At 38.0% G+C, this 24499-nt stretch overlaps 1 protein-coding gene across 2 annotated transcripts; it reads left to right on the top strand.

Moving 5' to 3' along the window:
• Positions 1-1781: 1781 nt before the first annotated feature.
• LOC139966409 (heterogeneous nuclear ribonucleoprotein A1-like 2) lies at positions 1782-19600 on the top strand. Of its 2 annotated transcripts, XR_011792571.1 has the most exons (9): positions 1782-1986; positions 5533-5805; positions 6269-6485; positions 7330-7398; positions 7845-7922; positions 8392-8505; positions 9598-9789; positions 15180-15273; positions 18073-19600. XR_011792571.1 is itself a non-coding variant. In XM_071969368.1 (8 exons), exons 1-7 carry the CDS (start codon positions 1960-1962, stop codon positions 9783-9785), a joined length of 966 nt encoding a protein of 321 aa, XP_071825469.1. In that variant the 5' UTR covers positions 1786-1959; the 3' UTR covers positions 9786-9789; positions 10611-12312. The 2 variants fall into 2 exon arrangements, 1 of the variants encoding a protein (XP_071825469.1); XM_071969368.1 differs by lacking the exons at positions 15180-15273; positions 18073-19600 and adding an exon at positions 10611-12312 and having other exon boundaries at positions 1786-1986.
• Positions 19601-24499: the final 4899 nt, after the last annotated feature.

Genomic DNA, 24499 nt, shown 5'->3' with positions numbered 1-24499 from the left:
CTACAGCCTTTAGTGTGTTACATTTTATCATCGAACCACACTGCAGTTTTGATGTCTGGTTGGTTTTAGCATGGAGGCAAGGGCGGCGGAACCGGGGGGGGGGCACAGGGGGCACGTGCCCCCACTTTTCCTCAGGTTAAAAATGTGCCCTTTTTCTACATAAAAATTGAGGTGTCTCAAGTTAGCAAGAGGCCAGGGAACCAGAATGAACACTCGGGAAGGGCCGTTTCCAGTCATCTGAGGGGTTTGTAAAACCAAAACTTTTCTTGTACGCTCCGCGCCAACCGATGGTGGTGCTCCGCTCAGATAGTCGTATATACAACTTTGCAAATCCTGGCTACGCCCCTGGCTGTTAATGAATTTCTGTGGGTCAAACTCAAAGCTATTTCGAATGGAAAAAATTTGTTATAAACTCTAATTCGGATGATTCCTACATTAGCAACTAGCATGATTCCACCTCATTTTGTCTCAAAAGAAAACTTGTTCCTTGTTTCCCAATTTGCACATCGATATTGCAGTGCCAGTATGCATATTTTCCTTGAAGGGGGGGGGGGGGGGGCGTTGATGGAGTGATGTGTATACGCAAATAAGATAATACAATAAGAGTTATAAAGGGTACTAAATATAAGGCTGCATCAGTCAAATCGAATTTCTGCAAAGTGCCCTTTGATGTCGGTGCCCCCCCCCCCCCAGATTAAAAGTGCTTCCGCCGCCCTTGCATGGAGGTAAAACTGTTTTACCTCCATGGTTTTAGTATACCGCCGTGTATGGCAAGCCATGTGGGAAAAAAAAACACTGAATAATATATCCGCGTATTAATTGGAATTTATACGCGTATTAATTGGAATATATACGCCTATATATTATTAGCCAATCATATGGCTTAAATATATCCGCGTATTAATTCGAATATATACACGTATTAATTCGAATATATACACGTATTAATTCGAATATATACACGTATTAATTCGAATATATACACGTATTAATTCGAATATATACACGTATTAAATAAAATATATATGGGGATTAAATCCAATATATGCACGGATTAATTAGAATATACACGAAAAAATACATTTCCGCTCTTGCTGTGTACATATACCAAGGATAAATGTTTTGGCGGGCTCGCGAGATCGCTTCAAAAAGCGAAACTTTACACATGTAGGCTACAACACATATATATTCGAATTAATACGCGTATATATTCGAATTAATACGCGGATATATTATGCAGTGTTTGTCCCACATGGCTTGCCATAGCCGTGTGTAGTTGAGATACTTGAGCACCAAAATTCTTCCGGTACTGCACCTTAATTTTGGAAGTCCGTCGGCTGTTAGACGCAAAACGCACAAATTCCATAACCTTGACACTGGCCTTTTTTGATCACTAGATATTTGTCATTTTGTAGACATACAGAGTCCGATATTCTACATGTTTAGAGGGTTTGGTAAACTTTATCATTTCGGTATACATGCGTAACGGTCAAAATGCTGTTTGTCTTTTATTTGACCTTTGAGCGGGAAGACACTATATGCCCCGTACACACACCGGTTTGAAATCAATCGGCCTTATTTATCTTGACACTTTCTCATAAACACACAACGAGAAGCCCACACTACTTTTGGCCCTCACTTCAAGAATGGTCAGTTTACTCCATGATATCGTGTCACTATCTACATACATCCCGACTCAGCCTCCCATGGTGATTATCTTTTGTGCAGTACCGGTTCGCCTGCGCATGCCTCAAAACTGACATGTCACAATGACGCACGTTTTGTATTCACTGGCGTACCTGGTTAGGCTACAACTACACACGACTCAATTTATGTCCAATTAAATACAACACATTGAATCAAAGGTCGAATGATTTGCTATTATCGTGATATGTGCTGTGTAGCAAGATCACCATTTAACGCACAGCAACATCAAACAAAATTCTGAGACACTTAACAATGTCATCGAACAACGGTAACACTGATGTAAGTAGCTGAGTGCTTGCAAAACAGACCGCGAATTACTCAAAGCTTTTCTAAGGCTAGTTTAAATTACTGAGTACCATGTTTAGTCTTTGTCAATGATTAATAATGGACCCATCTGACTTTGTTAGGCTAGCACACATTAACTGTAAGCCTAGCCTACTAGTAGTTGTACTACCACTTTTTCGTATTGCTGGTACAGTACTATAAATGGTATACGGTAAATTCGCGATAGTAGAGGCGATAATGTTATTTTAAACGAAGTGATTATTCGCAGGGCAGCCCGGCGAATAACGTACACAGACACCTTATTCGCAGGGCTGTGACGATTTTGAAAATAGGTTTATTATTAGGTTTTGCTATTGATACCAGTCAGTTTAGGGGCCTTGAAAAAGCCAACCTTTTGGGCCCAAATAGTCTTAGCCACTTCATAAGCTAATTTTTGGAGCCCCAGCAGTTCAAGTGTAAAAGCTTATTTTAAGGGAGCTTATCTTGGGATTCCCCAAAAGCCGATATTGCCTGAAAGCCAATATGGTCAAAGGTGTGACACCCCCCCTCCCACACCTTTACATGCAAATGAGCAGTCACTCTGCAAAAACAAAGGTGAAAATGATCGAGGGATGACATTTTTATGTTGGCGGTACTAATGCTAGACTGGTTCAATCTTAAGGCCCTAGGCTCCCAAAACCAATCCTAACAGCATTAAGATAGGAATCCCAAAGGCCAATAAATTCCTCAAAATATAGAGGCTCCCAATTAAGACTCTCTAAAAGATAGCTGGTGCCCAAAAGCAAACTCGAATAGCCCCAAAAATTACTGAGCCCGTTAACCCAGTCTAAGGCTGCCCTGTGAATAAGGTGTCTGGCTATATATGTGTCTGGCTATTCGCAGGGCAGCCCTGCAAATAAGGTGCTTGTGTCTGGCTATTCACAGGGCTGCCCTGCGAATAAGGTGTATGTGTCTGGCTATTCGCAGGGCTGCCCTGTGAATAAGATACTTGTGTCCGGCTATTCGCAGGGCTGCCCTGTGAATAAGCCCCACCTATTTTAAAAGATGACGGGTATCATGTCCCGCTCTGTTCCCCGATGTGTATTGTGTGGCATCGAGTTTGACAATAGGCCTGTTAATCATCAGCGTACCACTAGTTATATGTACATCATAATCAACCTGGACCGATTACGTCAATGTTGAGAAGTGCAAAAACATGAACCTTTACCAACCATACACTTTGAAGGATCGAGTGACATTAGTCTATTAGTGATCATCATGTAGCTATTGAACATTGCAAACTACATGTGCAGTATGTGTCTATGAAGGTTTAGGCCTAGGAGTTAATATTTTAAAAATAAAGAAGATATCGTTTTGCATCACTTTAATTTAAGCACATATGTGACTTGTTTGTAATCATACTTATGATGTAACTTTGTGCAGTGTTCATGTCTGTTTGCATTTAAATCATGGCTAAGAAAGAAGGAAAGAGATTACTATTACTCCAAAATCAATCTCATTGATTTTGCTCAGTGGTTTAGTTCTATCAATTCAGCAATGTGATATAGGTTGACCAAATTCCACAAAAAATAGAAAGAATTAAACTACTCAAAAGTTTCTCAAAATACACAATTTGGTTCTGGCTTTGTAGATGGCCATTGAAATTTTTTTACAATTTGACTTACAAATAAGGCAAGTACAGTGTCTTTCAGTGCAACTATACATCACAGTATGCGAATTCGGGTAACACACACAGTTACTGTACACTACCATACTAGGCCACCTATTATATTCCTTTGACACCGAAAGTGCTCTGGACTTTCTTCTTCAGAGAAATTACTACTGCCTGTCATTGTGTTAGGCTAAAGGCCGGGTCACATCTGCGCGATTCAACACGAGATTCAACTCGCAACTAAAATGACGCGATTTTGGATTCAACTTTGTGGTCTCATACGCGCGACTGATTGGTCGAATCAGAAAAGTTGCTTCTGAGAACTTGCGCTGATTAGGACATTTCTCTATTTCAAATCAACCCCAATTGATGTCGCAACTCTTATTGCGCAACAAGTTGATACCCGTGTCTAACTACGCGATTCAACCTTCAATTGTATTGCGAGTTGAATCGCGTGTTTAATGTGTGTCGCGCAGATGTGACCCGGGCTTTATTTCACACTCCAATAAGTAATTGGAAGGGTTAATACAGAGTTGCGACTGGGCTTTTCCAATGTTTCTTTAGGGAATAGGTGGTTATGTTGTTACCTAAAATTAGGCCTAACCTTACCCTTAGTTACTCACAGGCCCAACCTAAAGCTAGGTTCTGAGTACTGACCAAATGTGTGACAATCAATGAAATGATGGATGTATTGCTTTAATTAACTATTCTGGTGAGTTATTACATTGTTGCACTAAAAATTAATCAGTTATTTTTAAGTTTTGAGCTTCATTTTTAAAACAAGGATCCATAAACCAAAGTCACTCATGAAAAATAGGTCCATACATAACAAACTCCCATTGAGATCGGTTGTTGAAAAAGAACTTTAATTTAGAATTCAGTTTCACAGCTATAAATTTTATACAACAACACTTGCAACCACATCATACCAGCAATTTAGACAGCAAAAAACAAAACCCTTTTTTTCCAGAACATTTCAACCCATTTAAGTGGAAATCCATCTTAATTAAATAGCAGAGCTATTGTATGCTTTCAATCAGACTGAATTATTTCCATCCCCAACCTATAGTTATAAAATCATTGTTACATTCTCAAATACAGTGTATTTAACTTCTTTTATCTACCTTCCTCTTTTAATATCAGTGTTCTATAAAGCAGTGTATGTGTGTGTGACATATAATGACTTGCCTTCTCAAGTGCAAGTGGTGTGAAAACTACTTAATAATAATAATAATAATAATTTATTCAAATATAGTGCTTTACATCAAAAGAATGATCTCAAAGCACTTCACAGAAACGCATAAAATGATACAACTTAAAAAATATTACAGCTTAAAAATAATGCAATTTAAATATATTGCATCCTAAAAATTACAGAAATAAATAACTTAACAATAATTATTAAAAACAATAAAATTCAGAAATTAAAGACAAAAGCAATAAAATATGACAGCATACAAAAAAATAAAATACTTAACTATTACAGCTGAAAAATTAGCAACAATAAGACTATCAAAACATAAATAGAATTTTTTTTTTAATATAAAACAATCAAAAGATGGCAAGATGGTAACACAAAAAAGATGGCAAGATGGTACTTCACAGCACTTGGCCTAATGACTATGAGCTGCTGTGGGATGAACCCAAAAATTTCCTTTTTCAAATAGTTTCTTAACAGTTTCCCCTTTTGTGACGGTGATTAATAGTCTAAATAGACAACTGAATTGTGTCCAGCCAAAGCCATTACTGAAAATAATTTCACAAACATTAAGATGGAGTAGATTGCTCCATGAAATTTGGTCAATTTGACAAAAACATTTGCAGAGCTTCGAATCTAATTCAAGTAAGTTTGAAATTCTTGAACTAATATCCTTTTTTCCCCCCCATAGATGGCCTCTTCTGAGAATCTCAGAAAATTGTTCATAGGCGGCATGGACCGATCGTCAACAGATAATGATATCAAGGCAGCGTTAGAAAGCTATGGTAATATCGTCGACTGTGTCGTCATCAAGGACTCTGTGACGAAACAATCACGTGGATTTGGATTTGTCACTTTTGATACAGTTGAAGCCGCAGACAGCGTGCTGCAAACACGAAGGGAAAGCGGCCCCATTTCGATAAAAGAACGAGAAGTGGAAATCAAGAGGGCCATTCCACGGGATGTAAGTACGCCTGTGTTGTAGGATTATTTATGATGAATAAAGCTCGTCAGTAGTGGCCAGGATGAACCCATGTGTGCTATCCCAATGTAAAGGAATGGATTACTCAGAGGGAGGGTAGTTGTGGAGGAGGAGGGTATAGTTGTCATCTTAAATGCCACCCAGTTAGCTATGTTGTACCTGTTTAGCTGCAAACTCCTGTCGGGGTAGAATCCTTTGAAGTGGGTACTCAAGAGGGTCCTTTTTTTGATAACAGGTCAATATTGTTTACACAGTCAATCACAGTTATCTCAAATAGTTTCATTAGTTTGTTAGTTCATTAGTTTCATTAGTTTTCAAATAGTTTCTCCATTACTAAGCTCGTGAATTATATTTACCAATTTCTAGGACACATCTCCAAGTGTAGATTTAACCACCCGATGCCACCTTCCTAACTTTTTTAATCAAATTTTACCTTCTCGTTAAGGACGAAAGCGGAACGGGACATTTGTCAGTGAAGAAGATATTTGTCGGTGGGATTCCAAATATTAGCGGAGAAGCAGCAGATGGCTACATTCGTAAATGGTGTGCCCCGTACAAACCAACGAACGTGGAACTCTTAAAAAAGCCAGACGATGACAGCAAATTACGTGGCTTTGGGTTTTTAGAATTCGAACACGAAGACTTTGTGGACAAATTAGTCAGTGAGTTAATTCATTGAATAAATTTGCATATGACTGTGATCTTTCATCCTTTTTTGTTATTTTAAATTTAATTAAAGGGTGTGAAGTCTCGCGCAAAAAGAAACATCTAATGCCGGTTATCTGACCTAGTTTCGAATGAGGTGTAACAGAAGTGTTAAACACAACCATCTATCCCAGAAAATACACACACAACTTGCTATCGTCGGTAATTAGACACTAGTGTACAGTCAGTACATACAGCTGCGGTCAATACCCACAGCACAGTGTATAAATTATACAGCGATGGACATCTCAGGTCCAGCTAAAGATAACAAGGTATCACCTTTCATTACTGTCTGCATTTTGTAGCGACACAAACGAATCCTCACTTGCAAGTTAACTTTTTCAGATGGCCGCACGCGGGTTTGGGGCGAGTCTTCAATGCCATTAATCGTGTCAAAATTTTAAGTTAATCCTCTATAATATGACGAGGGCATTTGAAAACGTAACAGCTGTTTGTCTGTGTAACCACCTCATAAAATAAGTTTCGAGGAGAAAATTAATTTCTTGAGGATGAAGGAACAAGATTTACAGATCAGACAGACTGCAGGTCAGATTGTTTAGGCACCACGTCAAAAGTAAGCCCCTTACTCGGCTGCAGCCTAAATGCAGCCTGGATGCTCTTGTGCTCCACATTGAAACACAACAGGCACTGCTGGTTTACAAAGATAATCTCCGTTAGTTGATCTTGATGCAGCCTTGCTGATTTTGGATTCTGCTGCAGCATTTCCAGTACCTTATCTAAATTGATTCCACTTTCATTTGCTGTTGTCTAACCACAGTCTTTCGATTCTTTTGGTTGCAGTTCTGCAAGGACTCTTTATGAACGGAAAGAAAGTGGAAGTGAAGAAAGCAGCACCAAAGGATCAAATGGGTGGGTAATGTTTGGCTTGATAACAGATGACGAGCCGGGAGGAAGGTGTTAGGGTCGACTGCCCAACGGACTAATGTATTGAATGTCTCTGGTGGTACATGATATCCAACAGCCTTGGCTGTTCATGCATCGTTCGCTTTACTGCTGAAAAAATGCAAGCAAGAAAAAACGTTCTTCACAAATTACAAACTGCTGTGACAATTTTATATTTGCCTTAAATGTGAAGTTTCCAGCATTTTTGTCATATAACATGTTTCAGCCCTATTCACTCTGCACGGTATTGAGATTCTGCATAGTTTTATTGCTCTAGTTTATATATGTTAAGGTATAGCCGTTGACATTGGCATGTATGCTTCATTCGGCTGTTATAAGTCATTAAAGCAGAAAGTTTTCATTCGCTGATCAATATTTTCTGTCATTCACCATTTTTTAAACCTATTTTATAGGATCCGGTGGTCGAGGCGGTCGTGGTCGTGGTCGCGGCAGAGGTGGCTATGATGGAGGAATGGGGAGAGGTCGACATGGTAAGCATTCTTTACCCTTCCAAAGTGTCAAATGACCCAAATAAATGAAAGCCCTGGTAGAAGTCAGGGTACCTTAGCAGATATGTGAGATTGTAAAAGTGTGCTGGAATGTGTGTGATACCAATGTGTGTGATACCAATGTGTGTGATACCAATGTGTGTGATACCAAGCTTGTTCACAGGGTATTTCAAAAAGTTGAGGATAAAATGATCATGTACCAAATCCTAGAAGCCTCATATATTTTGTGCAATCTTACATGTCATGCAGATGTCAAACTATGAAAACTGAAGAATAGCAGTTGTAATGTGTTATTATTGTCATATTTAGGTCAGAAAGTCTATGATTGGTCAGCATAGTTTAAATTAATAAAATGTGTAAACATATCTCAAAAAGAAAGAAAGGTATTTTTGATGTCAATCTTGTGTTTGTCGATTGATAAAGTTGGAAACCTTTTAATTGATATTTGTAGGTGGTGGTGGCTACAATCAAGGAGGAGGGTATGACAGCTATGGTGGTCAAGGAGGAGGATCTGGCTATTATGGAGGTGGAGGAGGTTATGGAGGTGGAGGAGGAGGAGGATATGGTAAGGAAGAGAAATCATTCACAGAGGAGTATTTTTATTATTAATGGATGACTTTAGACAGAATATGCTAAGTCCCTGGAACATCCCCCCTTCATGTTTAAAATGATGAAAATCATTGCAGGCATTAATGTCAATCCTTTTTGTTTTATAGATTCTAACAATGCAAACATAAACATGTCCTTTTCAACCTCATGGAATCAAGAAAGCATCCTTAGATGACAGTCAGCACCAATGTTTGTCCTTGACTAATTTGTAATATACTGTCAACATTGGATGTCTATAAATTCTTATGTTTTCCACTGGAATTTATTGTTGTTGGATCTGAAGAACCGACCTAAAGGTCTGTGTATTAGACTGGATAGTCCAGTCACTTTAGTTGATGAACCTCGTATGTTTAAAGGGTCATTTAAAAGTGATATAGAAGTACAACCAGGAACTGATGATTATCTCTCAAGGGTCAAAAATCATATTAAAATTAATTCTGTGCCTAAAACCATATCCTTGAACTGGATGGTTATTGTTTTAGACCCAGAGGACAAGCTAATATCCTTTCTTTCACTGGATTGGTGTCTAGCAATAACCATCTGATGCAATCATTTGCAGACACAAAACTAAGCTTATCATGTGCTTCTGTGTGAATGAGTAGAAGATCTGTAAACACAAAACTAACTATAGGTAATTATCATGTGGTTTCTAATTGAATGAGTCAAGATCTGTAAACACAAAACTTAACTATATAGGTAATTATCATGTGCTTCTATGTGAATGAGTCAAGATCTGTAAACACAAAACTTAACTAAATAGGGTAATTATCATGTGGTTCTATGTGAATTCAAGATCTGTAAATAACAAACTTAACTATATAGGTAATTATCATGTGCTTCTAATTGAATGTGTTCAAGATCAGTATCGGTTTGAGCTTTGAGAGGGTGAAGGTCAGCAGAGGGCAAAGGTGCTGAACATGATTTGTGTCTATGACAGTTTTTGTCATATCTGAATGTTAAAGGTTGGAACAATTTTTACAGTAAATGTAATCTAATGATAAGGACATAATATTATGGAATCAGTGTGAGTTTGCTGGTACTGTTACAGATAATTATCAAGATGATGGATATGGTGGCGGTTATGGAGGTGATAGTTACAGACGAGGAGGCGGTGGTGGCTATGGTGGTGGCGGATATAGCAGTTACGGAGGCGGTGATTATGGTGGCGATGGCGGTTTCGGCTACGAACAGGGAGGTGGCAGGGGTTACCGTGGTGGCAGATACAAGCCATACTAGCAAGGTAAGTCACTAGCAAATCATTTTCAAAAGACTGAAATGCTTTGTGAAAAAAGAGACGGTTGGTACTGTGTTATCATTAGCAAAGCCAGTGTATCACCATCTCTCATTTGATAACATTTATATATTGTATACCGCTACCTTCAAATATTGTACAGTCCAACGACTACTTCAACCAGTGAAGTGCAAGTTTGTGCTGAAGTGACTGAATTAACAAGGATGATTGCAAAGAATGATGTTAATTCGATTTTTGTATAGTTAGCATAAAAAAAAAATAGTAATAGTCATTTAGAGGGAGGGAGCAGGTAATATAAAAGATGTACATTCAGGAGATCAGGTAATATTGGGGGAAAAAAGATGAAAAAAAATGTAACAAGTAACATAAAAAAAGATATTCAGAGGAGAGGGCAACACTAATTCATGAGAGCACAACATAACATTCACTTGTGCTACAGTTCATGTTCAGGCTACACCTGACATAATGATCAGGGGATCCCTTAACAAAAGATTTCCAGTGGTGCAGTCAGCATAATATACAAGGGAACAGGCAGTGTGAAACATCATGTTTGGAAAGTAGGCAACTCTACAACATTCAGTATTATGATACCATAGTACAGTTAGATAACTGTCAGGGGTGATGGTGGAGCAGGAGGGGTCCAGAAGTATGATAGGGGGTCTTCGGTAAGAGCTTGTTAGGTATCTTACAATATGGTCAATGTTAAGTTTATATATCTTGGGTTGTTTTCTCCTTAACATGTTCAGTCTGTTGTATATTTTTCGTCTTTTCATTAATCTGAACTGATTTCTTTCATTCATTTATCACAGATTGTTTCTTTGGGGTTGTGTAAATAGTCAACAGTGAAGGATTGCCCCCCATTACCATTTAAGATCATTCAGTTTGTACTAAATAAGAGCACCACTAGAACGTCGATAGCCATGGGATAAAGCCAGGAGGGTCAGCAGCCTTTGAAGATTGTTTGGGACAGGATAGAACAGTTTATCAGTAAAGAGTCAGATCAGATGGCCAGCCAGGATATATAGTCAGGATCGTCAGCTAACAAATATTTTAATGGGATATGGACAGAAGCTAAGAGAATAGAAATTATCTTGGAGACCGTCATAATTAGTAGAACAATCGCTCATATTTATTTGTCAGTAAGTTGTTTGGACCAGGTAAGCTATTAAAGTGAGGAATCTGGTTTTTCAACAGTCACCTCCCCTTTTGTTTCAAGGCAGGTCCTCGTATGTAGATGTAATTTGAACGTCTTCATTTACTCACGTCAATGTGACAATTTCCTTGCAACTTTTGTGACTTTAATTAAGGAAAAAATGACCACCCAAAGTTTTAAAATGTTTTGGTGATACATTTTGTTAATTTTGTTGCTTTATTCTATTTTTCTTTTTCCATGTGTTAATATGTGTATTAACATGAATGATTATATATATATTACATCAGTATGTGAACAACCAACTTCGGACTGGTTCAACTCACGTTCCAGCCAGCCCCCAAAATTCTGTGCTCTTTGCCCAATTTTTTTTTTTGGGGGGGGGGGGGGGATTTTTGATTTGTACATAATAATTAAAAGACGGTTGTTTTCTCAGATTGGGAGGAATTACCAATACGTCATAGCCACTGCCAAAATAACAGAGTTAATTGACTCCCACCACCAGACAACACAGGCTGTTACTGAATACTCTGTGATACTCATATTCAGTGGGTTGTAATATTAAAGTACTTGAGATGTCTCTTCTTACAAAGCTGCCATGTCTCAAACCAAATTGTATACATTTGTTGACCGAGCTTGGTGATTACTTTGCAATATAGTTTGTTTGTTTTCAGCTGTTTTACAAGTCTGTAGCAGACAGCAGTCCTTTTGTAGTATGCTAATTAAGGTGTAACATTTGCTTTCCTGGAGCTAATTCTCTGGGAGATATTCCATTGTAGTTTGTCATAATGACAATGATTGATGGTAATAGAATAGAGGTAGCATGCTCTTGGCATTGATACAGATAGACAGTTCCTTGGTTTTACTGGGAAATATCATGTTCATGGCATATTTGTCTCTGTTAATCATTAGCATTTATTTGGCGGTTGAAACCCACATATCTGTAATTTTTGTCCAGGCTGCAATTATTTTCATACACTTGAACTCAGCTCAAACAAAGAGCCATATATAAGTTTTGTCATATCATGTGTTACGTGTCAAAGGTTTTTTTTTTTTTTAAGCGCAACTATTACTACTAAATAATAGCAATTTTTCTATAAAGTTTCCTGTTTATGTGGCTATAACTGTCTGTTCTGACTTCAAAGTCAGAACAAATGGAAAGCGTTTCATCCCTTTTAACAAATAAGTTTTTTTGAACATTACAAAAGAATTTAATTGGGGAAACTTGTGAGATTTATGCATGTAGTATTGCACAGTCCACATTCTTATACATCGTTTTCATAGACAATAATATTCTTGCTTACAAAATTTTTTGTTTTTCGATTGCCTTCCAATTGTCGAAATAGAATAGATGAATGTTACTCGTTGTCCTGTAAAAGTCCCACATTTCTTTCTTTGAATTTTGTTACAAAGATGGCTTGTTCCTGATCGGCCTTGGGTTAATTGTTAGTCTCATAATTTGTGATGGTTCCATAGCACAGCTATCGTGCTGTAAAGAACCCCTCTGAAATGCTAAATACTGCAACCGTAGAAATTCCTTGTGAAAGTAGAAAAAAGAAACTGTTAACAGAATTGCTTATCTACTGCAAAACGGCCTGTGTAGGTGAAGATAGAAGAGGTGTAGGTAGAAGAAGGTGTAGGTAAAAGAAGTCAGAGAGCCCACTGTATAGACCCTTGTAGGATCGTCTGGTAACATCTGACACACTTCCTGCCAAGACTGAAATGTCAGTCCATCATAACCTCTTGCAAGAAGACAGTTTTGAAATTTTGATGTTTCATAATAATTTTTAACAGTAACTAAATCGGGCAAATACGGTTACTGCAAGCGAAGTTAGTGCCCGAGATCACAAAGACCAACGTTTCCCTAAATTTCTTTGAGAGAGTTATAACCCTGTGAGTATCATACTTAAATCAAAGATGGATTTAGATTGGCTTGTGGCATGGCATAAACATGGGGGACACATTGACGACTCGAGCAGATGCAGGATCATAGGAACTGGTAGTCATGAATCACATTTAAAGTTCTTGGGGAACCCTGTTGATAGTATCAATTGCAAAAAGATTCAAACGTCGAGTTGGTAACTTGGCACAACCAGCGAGCTGGACTCTAACAGCTCCCTGGTACAACTGCCATAGACAATCTACACAAATCAATCATTGTGTTGTATTACGTATTAGCCAATGTCGTTGGTAGCGTTTAAATATTCATATTATGGGCGCGGTTTATTTGGATGATAAATGGAAAATAACTTCGAGCAAAACAAAGTTGAAAGTTGTAAATTTTTCGACTTTTATGCCACCATTTGAAGTAAGATTTGAATATATAAGCTAGTTATGTATGTCATTATGGTATCGTGGAGTCAGTGAGGTTTAGAAAACCCATAGACAAGGACGCAAAATGCTGCTTTAAGATAAAAAAGGGGGGGAGAGGAAGGGGGTCAGCAGAAATGACCAGAGAATATAGAAAAGACCTTGATAACCTTCACTTTTACCAGTTTGGCATTCTGTGGGAACATGAGATTGTTCAGAGCATTAAATGTACAGGCTTCCACAGATCATTCATTAGTTTCAAAGCCTCTCTTTCACATTATCAAGAAATCTCTTTGGACATTGCGATACCTAATGAAGAATTCCACTTGCCTTCAGTTGTTTTTGGGGCACTGGATTTCTTTCTTTTTTTTTCGAGACAAAATACTTGTTTTTTGGATGAGGTGCTCTAAACTTGAGCATTTGACCATTCTTGAGACACACAAGCACCAAAGTACTGAAAATGAGCCCTGAAATCCACCTCTCCCTTTAAACATACTGTCTAGGTAACTAATCCTTGGTGGCTCCCCTTCTACCCTCCCCCCCCCCCTTCCCACCCCTCTTGTTTTTGAAGCATTATTAATTATTATGTACCATCTTATTGCAAACTCATTCTCTCCAGCATCTAAATATATTTGCAAAACCTACAATAGCAGGCCAATTTTTATTACCCACTTGCCTAAAAAGTGCAAGTACACAAATTTGATTTCTTCCACACATCAGTTGTAGTACTGTTCTGTATTGGTTTTGACTTTTATAGTTCTTTATGCCTAGCAAACAACAGAATCCACATGCATTCAGCCAGTAAATAGCTTCAATACATGTCACTGATTAAAATTAACATAAGGAAGAGCTTGACGGAACCCAACTTTAACCCACCTTGAAAGAAGAGATGTCAAGAATACCAGCAGTATAATTAAGTCAATACCAACAGATAGATATCTGCAGATAAAAAAAATCATATATTAACCCAAACGAAGAATATGTCTACAAAGAAAGGATTCTTAGCAAGGAGTGCATTTGGTGGGTGCTTTGTTTGAAGAGTGGTTGGGGGTAGAGGTGAGGTTGTCAGATGTATGCTTGATATAGTAAAGACAAAGTGACCAGGATGTGAATACTTAAGCAAAGTATTCAAAGCCTAGCAGATCCTGATATTCTTGAAGGTTTAATAGAAAACTGGAAATGGAACAGAATCATATTGGAACAAGCCCTGGAATTGGAATTACCTAGACAGATTCTTAAGGTCAGAAAACGGTGGCATCATTTCAGTAGCAAAAGTTGGTAAAGATTATATGGGATGTTTGAAGAAGTAGAACTGTTTAACCATTTACCGTATCAAAAGGATAAGACTGATAAGTACATTAGTTGAAGATTTAGTGAAATATAGCTTCTATTCAACTTGGGGCGGGGGGGGGGGGGGAAATGAGAAATGTAAGCTTGAAGGTTGTTGGATTGCCTGATTTTTCTTATATTCGTCCTGTCTCTGCAAAGACTGAAATTTGTTTGGCATATACAGTTCATTTGGGTTCCTACAGTAGTATAAAGTGAACATTGGGTCAAAGTTTCATTGGGTTAGTCCTCAGGTGACCTGAAAGATGGAAAAATGTCAAAGAAAAATGATTACTTTTATCATTTAAGATATTGAATTTGTCTGACTTTCTAAATTTCAACCAATTTTGCCAATTTACCGTGATTCTTGGAATCTCCATTTCTTAGTGTGTACGAGATGAGGGCGTGGTTATTTAATCAAGTTCTTAGTAGTGTCTGTAATGTGTAGTTCTAAGATAAGCATACTGTAGGATATTTCAACAATTAGGTTTTATTTCCTCTGTCTAAGGATGCAGGCAATGACATAATGAATATTATTATGACAGTCAAACTGGATTATTTACTCTTCCAAATCTTCCTATTTGAATTTCAGTGAACAGGGGATGATGGGTGAAGGAGCTTGACCCATGAGACTGAAGAATCAACAGTTGGGCATCTTGTCAACTTTTGAAACTTTGTGGTAATAGGTGAGTTTTTTTTTCTAACAAAGAAAACCTTTTAGGTTCGATGATAATCGTAACCTTTGCATTCACAGTGGTGTATGTGTGTATGTATATGTGTATGTTTGTGATGCCCAGCTTGCAAACACGATATCTCAAGAAGGGAGGTACGGACCAATTTCATAATTGGTGTGTAGAAGCACCACATTGAGTACAAGAAGTTTATTGTTTTTAGCTCATACCAGCATGCTGGTGTGAGCTATTGTTACAGTGCGGCGTCTATCACTCTATCATTCTATCACTCTATCCGTCAACAATTGGTAAAACCGCTCCCACTCGCACAGTGTTTGATGAAATTTCATGAAACTTGGACACAAGGACCATTAGGTATAGGTCCATCAGAGATGATCCAAAATTTGGGGTCAAATGTCACCTGTGGGCCGTAATGGGCCATTTTGTGGAAATATGCAAAATGCTTCTTCTCCTACAGATTCCATGGTACAATGTCGAGGGTTTGTCACGATAGTACTATGGTAGTTTTACCTTCAGGGTGTTCATGAATTTGAGATCAAAGATCAACTAGGGGTCTTTTGTGGCCCGGGCCGCGGCCCTATATTTTCAAATTGCTCCTGTTCGTACAGTGTATGGCCAATTATAATGAAACTTGGTCACAATGTTCCTCGGGATGAGAGTTACGAGGGGTGTTCGGAAAATTGAGGTCAAAGGTCATTTAGGGGGTCATCGGGGGTCATTCTTTGTAATATATTCAAATATCTCAATCTTCTCAAGATTTTGATGGATCATATTCAAAGTTGAACTGATGATTGTTGGATTGTGTATGAATAAGGTGATGCCTAAAAAAATTTAGTCAAAAGTTAATTAATTACAATTAATCCCCATTGTTTAAAAAAATCTGAGCCTTCACTTTTTGCCAAAGCTCCTTTAATTTGTCTCCCAGTGTCTGCAGTGTTTGTTTACATTTGTGGTTAAGCTCTGCAGAGGCTGTTAGTGGAATTAAAGCAGGACTGGGAGTTGTTATTAACTGTTGAACTGTAAGCATGAGAGCCCTATAGCCAATCAGCACTTGCCGATTCTTAGAAGTCTTTGAGCCTGAGGTATGTAGGCAGCTTGTGAAGTTATGCCTTGTAGGGAGTGCTTGTTATGTCTGCTAAGGTAGAGGGGAGAAAGTTTAATAGGGTAGGTCAGTGGTATTGTTGAGAGAGTGGGTAAAATAGGATTTAAAGGGGAAAATAGGAATTATAGCCAGTGGTGTGGCCAGGATTCTGCTAATGGAGGGGGGGGGGGTATCCCTCACGGGCCCAAAATTGGTTTTGTGGGCCCTACATTTTTAAGCTCGAAAAGGTATGAGCTTCTGCACCATTGGTGCTCTAGTTTGTAGAGGTCATTTGGGGTCACCAGGGGTCAAATTGTGAAAATCTTGTAAACAAGTGTGTTGATGTATCTATCACATTTAGTATAAGAAGCCTGTTGTTGAGGTCGTTGGTCATTTCAGGACAGCCTGTGTCATTGTGAATTTGTTTGTCACATAACACTGCTTTACTAAGATCAAGTATGTCGTACACCCTCACTATACATTATATCAGATTCATAAAGAAAACTTCTCATGTCACATCATAGAAACCACAATGCATTTCTGCATTCTGAGTTTGTTCCTTATACTTTCTGTTTTCATGGCATTTGCTCAGTAAAATGCTTTGTGAACATTTCAGTTAGACTTCCAGTACTTGTCTTGATGTCAGTACAGCCCAATTATGTTACATTCTGTATGGGTGTTAAAAGAGAACAGTGTTGGTAATGTTTACAATGTTTGAGAGGTTGAGGACATTTGTAAATGTTATTTACTCTTTTAACTGTTAGTCATATGAGTTCATCTTTTGGTGAGGTGTTGTTATGGAGGGTTGTTTGGAATGAATATGAGTAATCTTTAGACTTCTCTGTTAAGGTTGCTGTAGAATATTTGCTTCTGTCTGACCTGTTGATTTTACATGAATGATGCTATAATTATAAGTCGATTGAGCTACAAACACCTTTGATGTTCTGGTTCTAATATTCCAGCAGAATCGACATTTCATAATGGCAATATTAAATATGACAATATCACTGCGATGGGGAAATTCTGTAGTGGCAAAAATGGATAAAAGGTGTAGCACAGTGTGCTGTTATCCTGTTATTGTTGGTGTTATTGCCCATTTGGGACACAATGATTCTTGGGGTCATTTTTCATTTCATTTATTTGTTTCTTCACAATATAATAACAGAAAAGTTAACTAAGTGACATAACGTATCAACAACAGGGAAAATTGTGAAAGGAAGCACTCCAAAAAAACCCGGAGAGCTTGTCTAGTAGAGCACTACCATAAGTAAATTGAGGTAGCAATACAAGAAAACAGTAACACTTATATCCACCCACACACCAACCCAATACGTATAACCTACCCACCCCACCACCCACAATAGATATATATACACATATGCATACATACACAATTGAATACAAATACACACACGCATGTATATACTGTAAGTATATGCATATACATACATATATATATACTGTGGTAATATAAACATGTATGCTTACTGCTTAGGTCAACTCATAAAAATGTGACATGTTTGTTAAAGGAGCTCAAATATTTCAGTCGTTGTTTTTCTGAGTCTGGTAGCATGTGGCCCAAAATTATCACAAAGTTTTACTTCTTTTAACACAAAAAGGAGGAATTCCTATCAGTATGACTTGGAGCACTTTCCAGGTGTTTCACAAGAACTCCTTTATCTTAAATATATATTTTTTCCTTGCTACACCAGATGGAGGTCACCCGGAAGATAACATGCATGATAAGGGAAGCTGCCCTAGGATGCTGCAATGAGACAGTAGCCTGCACTTAAAGGCATTGAAGAATCGCCCTAAACCGTGACGTTTTGTTCGTGTCCCTACAAAATGCAGACAGTAATGAAACGTGATACCTTGTTATCTTTAGATGGACCTGACATGTCCATTGATGTATCGTTTATACACTGTGCTGTGGGTATTGACTGCAGCTGTATGTACTGACTGAACACTAGTGTCTAATTACAGACGGTAGCAAGCTGTGTGTGTATTTTCGATGGTGGTGTCTAACACTTCTGTTACACCTCATTCGAAACTAGGTCAGATTACCGGCATTAGACGTTTCTTTTTGCGGGAGTCTTCACACCCTTTAAAGAGTGAACAGTGCTAGAGAAAGAAGTCCCAGCCTGTATCCAGTGTGACCTAACATCCTTACCCGGTTACTGCTATTGGAGAGCATTCGTTTGTGGCTCTTTGTATTCATCAAAAAGGTTATCAGCTGAGCCCCGCTGTTTATCAGTTTTGACTTCAAAATATACATGCGATAGAAACTCAACACTACTCACATCGAGTTCCTTTCTCTAATTAAAACAAGCATTGAGTTTATAGTAATAGTTACAGCAGTAAGTATATATGGAATGCTATCGGTTGGAATAATATTTATATGTTAACAAGTATTTACATGAGTTTTTGGTATTTGGTTCTTTTATTTAGCAAACCAGCATAGAGTTGATACAGCAATAGGTACCGCTATCGGTCGGGATCATATTTATTAGTGTACAAATAGTTACATCGAGTTGATACAGCAGTAGGTACAACAGCTATATGAAACACTTTCAGTCGATCACACATAAGTTAACAAGTAATAATATTTATAAGTTAACAAGTATTTACATGAGTTTTTGGTATTTGGTTCTTTTATCTAGCAAACCAGCATTGAGTTGATACAGCAATAGGTACAACAGTTATATGAAACACTTTCAGTCGATCACACATAAGTTAACAAGTAATTCTTCACACAAGTTAAGTATATTTATCGTTTAAAAATTCCTGTATCATACAAGCATGAAAACGTGGGTTTGTCTCGTACCTATTGACTGGAATTACTCCCCAAAATAATGGATAGAATGTAGCATTCTTACTTACCTCATATTGAACCGATGGCTAGAAACATATAGAAATATTTAGTGTTGATTTCAATGTTGTTTACCCTATTGAGAACACACATAATGTCAACTCAAGGTTAGCTCGTGTAAAAGTACATAGGCCCTAGGTATCAAGATTTTTTAATGTGCACTTCTGGAGGGGGGGTCCAACATTCTCGTAATTGTCAGCAGCAGGGGGCCGTCTGGCAGTTGGGCAGTTCCTAAAGGTCCAGAGCCTCTTTAGTCAAATGGGATATTGACAGCCCACTCTGATCTACAAGCATTTAAAATATGCCGGTTATCTTAAAATAGTTTTAAAAGAATTGTAAGGGGGAAAATACAGAAATGCAAAGCCAAAATCCTTCTGTTTGTTTATTTTCATTTTTATTCAAGTATGTCAAGTTAACTTCACACCCTCTTTATTATTTCTGTCTGCGGTAACGAAACTTTTGAGTGCTGGGCATTGAAGTGATCATATGTAAGTTTCATATTCCCTATAATCTGTCAACTTTCTGACATTTTTCCGTCAAGAGATCTTTAAAACATTGAAATGTTGACATGCTTACTCAAAGTTTCTCTGAAACACCACAATTGTTTCAACAGTTAATTTGGACCTTTCTTTACCAGTGGTGATGGAATACCCAAACCCAAAATGAGGTTTGCAGAAGAAGTTTAAAAATTGATACCTTTACAATGGCCAAAGGAATCTATGCAGCCATTTGTCAGTGTTTGATGCCTCAGCTTGTTAATAAATACTGAAGAAGCACATAGGGATGAAAGGCTTTTTGGTTTTAATAATAATCGTATTCTATGCAATCATGTAGGCAGGTGAGTGTGTGATGCCTTGCCTGTAAACTTGATAGGCCTATCTCAAGAAGGGAAGCTTGGACCAATGTCATATTTGGTGAGTAGGTGTACAACATGGAGTAGAAGAAGTGCATTGTTTTCTTGTGAAGGTCAAAGGTCATTCGGAGTCACCAGAGGTCAAATTGGGGATAACATGTGGGTTAGGCCTCATAAGAATAGGACAGGTTGTTGGCAATTGGACATTAACTTATGGGCATCCTTAGATAGTACCAGCAAACTAGTGATGCAAATGGCATTCGTAGCAGGTGTGGATATATATGTATCATATTTACCGGATGCATGCATGCTGCAGCTAACCGGTGCAGGAGTAATACAAGTCCGCTGAGCGGGCAATGTCGCTATTTGATCAGCACTCCGTACATTGGGCCTACATGTGAATAAAGTTTCACATACTGCATGTACGTACAAGGGTAAGGTAAAATTCAATTTACACAAACCTAAAAGGAACCAGACCGCAAAACTGCAGTGTGGTTTCGATGATGGTACATGAATAATCTTTTATGAATGTGACACGCTAGGCTATAGCGTATAGCCAGGATGAACAATATACTTCAAAGAAGTCCAGTAAAAAGCATTGAGATATGACAAATAATATTCACATTGGCAGCTGATAACCGAGATGGACATTTTCCTTGTATTCAGCTTACATATTGATCTCTACCAAAGACAACAGGCTGGCAGGCCTCGCCAAATATTTTTAAAAAGTATCTGCTTTAGTGCCTAACCTTTGTTCATAGAAAGTTCTAATTTTGTATATCTGTACTATGGAGATTTGAACAGCAGTCATAGTGGCCAGTGAATTTTGCGTTTTGGCGAGTAGATTTTTAGTCACGGTCGCCAAATAACCAGTACTTAAAAATCTTTCAGTGTGGAGGCCTGACAACCTATAAAACGTGATTTATCATAGTAGAAATCATGGATACTTTTCATACATGGTATGTGGATTTTCCCTATTGTTATGAAATAGTGATACCATCTCTTTGATGTTCCCGAAAAACTCCATCGAGAGACCGTACAGGCCCATATATATTTATCTAGGTCAAGGATCCAGTTTTCCCACGAGAAGTTTAACTATCTTATTGAATCATGTTACAGGGCCTTTTCCCAAAATAGATTCAATGTGTCTGTAGAACATTCGAGAAGGTTCTTCTCACGTGGTTTGGAAGTTTCCATATAAAAAAGGGGTGGTTTCCAAACTCCCAACCAATCAGAGCAGATCAGTCATTCATCCAATGATTTTTATATCGTTAGCTAATGTAGGATAAGCAGGTTATTGGCTGCCTTTTGATTATGCGCAGTGGGATTTTCGGTGGAGTAATGTATAAAAGGCGACATGTTTCTGCAAGTTCTTCACTTCGTCACCATTTCATCACTCCTTCGAATTGCGTAATTGACGGAGTCAAATCGTTGTAATTTTGTTTTATTTGTAAGAGAATCGACAGAGAAGAAATTATACCGAATCACTAATCAAATCCTATCTTGTCAACTTGTTTTTCTGAGAACTCATTGTTTTCTTCTATCTTCCGTTCGAAACGTCTCCTGAAGAAGCATAAAATACGGCATCAAGATAACCCCAGTACATCTCTCTCGCGAGTCCCGACATAATATTACATGTCGGAGGAGCCGGGCTTGTTATAATATTACAATATTGAGTACAAGAATCCTGTTGCTTGTGAGGTCAAATCTCATTTGAGGTCACCAGAGGTCAAACTCGGAAAACCCTTTTACTTGGTATCTAACGATGGGAATCGTGGATACTTTTCATACTTAGTGTCTGGACGCATCACATTGAGTACAAGACCCATATTGTTTTTTGTCTTTACCATGCCATAGTGTAATTGTACATCAAAATAGTGATTCGAGCCTTTTATATTGTGACAGCTATTTCTGGTTAACAAGCAGCTGTCTAATGCAATGAAGTCATCGAAACCTCTATGCAATTTGCATTCTTTTTTGCTACTGCAGATGCACACTAGATGAATGCAGTACTAAATGTTTCACATATAATGCGTTTTAGCGAGATGCCATCAGTGTTAAAATATACAGGAAGACACCTTAAAACCAAATAATACTAAGTACTGGTGTTTTAAGTTACAGACCGTCCAAGAGTTCAGGGGAAGCAAGCAGAAAGCAAAGAAATACTTTGATTGGCGGAAGAGCGTTGCAACTTGGACATTTATGTAGAGCCGGAGGGAAATGTGTTTGTCATCTGCCGCAAAACCGAAACCCAAAACGTACTTAAGAATAATCCCGAAAGTTTCGAACGTGTTACGTACGTCAACAAGTCAACAAAGTAACGATATTATTTATCGTACCAGAGGTCATTGTCTTAAACTCCAAAAGTCACATAGTAGGCCCGGCATAACTTTTTTTCTAATAAGGGTATGAATGAGTGGAACGGTTTGCCTGAGAAAGTTGTACTTGCAAGTAGTGTCAATGGGTTTAAGAATGCTTTGTAATAGGGTCTGAGTGTTCGTGTCTTCAGTTTTTTTTTCTCTCTCTAAGTCTATGGGGTCCTTGATGGGGACTTAAGTGTCCCTCCTGGTCCCTTTTTCTACTAAACTAAACTAAGAGAGAACAATAGATTTCGGGGCTACCCCACGCGCCTTGACGGATTTCTATATCTGAACGGAAGGCTTCCTGCGGGGTTACATGTCTAAGGCATGCCAGCTATGCCAAAATGGCATAACCCTACATTTAAATAAGAAACCGGCAAGTTCACAGAATCGTAACTAAATATATAGCGTTCTATTACAATAACAACGAAATATGCCCGATTAATCTCAGACGCAAAACAATGGAACATTGAAAATAAATAAAAATAAAAAACTAGGAAATTCACATACACAAACATATCAGATTTTACTCCCGACTTACACATGCCTACAGTTTACACAAGACAAGTTGATTGACCGTGGTTTAGAACACAATTAGGTGCATGCTCAGTATATGTAGGTCACAAAATGTATTTGCTCGGGGAAAAGAAGTATATTTTACCGCTATGCCTTTCAAATTTTACAGATGATCAAGAACATCGCAAGTTCTACTAAATTTTCCTTCATGCCTTCATCGAATTTAGTGATAATTTCATTCAAGTTAAATTGTCTTCCTCGTGATGCTTACCTTACGGATTTCTAATTTTGAACTGGTCTGGGAGGGGGGTGGGGTGGGATTTTGTTGTGCATTGATAAAAATGTACCATTAGACATTATTTTCTATTGAGGGACTAATTGTAACTTATTTTATGCTGATAATTTTTTTGAGACGTGATCGTGACTCATGTAAATCATATAATAATATCCATAGGTGTAGGAGCCCAATTTGATTTGGGGGGGGGGGGGGGGGAGGCTGTAACGACTTGCCCGAAAAATATAACCAAAATTTTTCTCGCGCACATGTGCATATCATATAGGTATTCATCGGTTATTACACCACATGCAAATAACCACTAAATGCCTATATGATATGCACATTAAGACGTTGCATGCGCGCAGAGAGCGCGAAAAATTTTGGTTATATTTTCCGTGTTATTACCCTTCCATATTGGTTATAATAATTGGGGAAGTCGTTACAATAATTACGAAAATAATAATATCAGTTTAACCATTGAAAAACACATTGCAAATTATTCTTCTTTCAGTAGGTGCCCGAAAAATTCTCAGCATATTGCCCGAATTTTCACACAAAAAATTGAAAAAACACACTGCAGATTTTTCTTCTTTCAGTAGGTGCCCGAAAAAGTCTCAGCATATTGCCCGAATTTTCACTCAAAAAAATTGAAAAACACATTGCAAATTATTCTGCTTTCAGTAGGTGCCCGAAAAATTCTCAGCATATTGCCCGAATTTTCATCAAAAAAAAAAATTGAAAAACATATTGCAAATTATTCTTCTCTCAGTAGGTGCCCGAAAAATTTAAACATATTGCCCGAATTTTCATTAAAAAAATTGGAAAACACACTGCAAATTTTTCTTCTTTCAGTAGGTGCCCGAAAAATTCTCAGCATATTGCCCAAATTTTCACCAAAACTTTTGGTTGGGGGGCTGCAGCCCCCACCCCCCCCCCCTCCCCGCCTCCTACGCCTTTGATAATATCTCACGAAGAGGATAGTGTTAAACAGGTAGGCCCTAAATCACAAATATAACACAATTTTTCGAAACCCAACGTAAAATATTATATCTTTCTAACCAACAGGTATGAACCGTATGTAGGCCTATTTGTGTGGGAACCTACTCCCCACAAGTTGACAGTAATACATTAGATGGTGTAATTCTGTGCTATGAACATCGAAATCACATTATTAAAGGTGTGTTTCATTAAACCTGTTTTTCGTTTCGAGGGGTGAGTGGGGTTGTGAAGATGTTTTCATTATGTCGTACTACGGAGTGTTAGC

Source organism: Apostichopus japonicus, chromosome 4 (assembly GCF_037975245.1).
Source record: "Apostichopus japonicus isolate 1M-3 chromosome 4, ASM3797524v1, whole genome shotgun sequence".
NCBI classification, from domain to species: domain Eukaryota; kingdom Metazoa; phylum Echinodermata; class Holothuroidea; order Aspidochirotida; family Stichopodidae; genus Apostichopus; species Apostichopus japonicus.
Note: the sequence above shows the minus strand (reverse complement) of the source record. Positions and strands in the feature narration are given on the sequence as shown.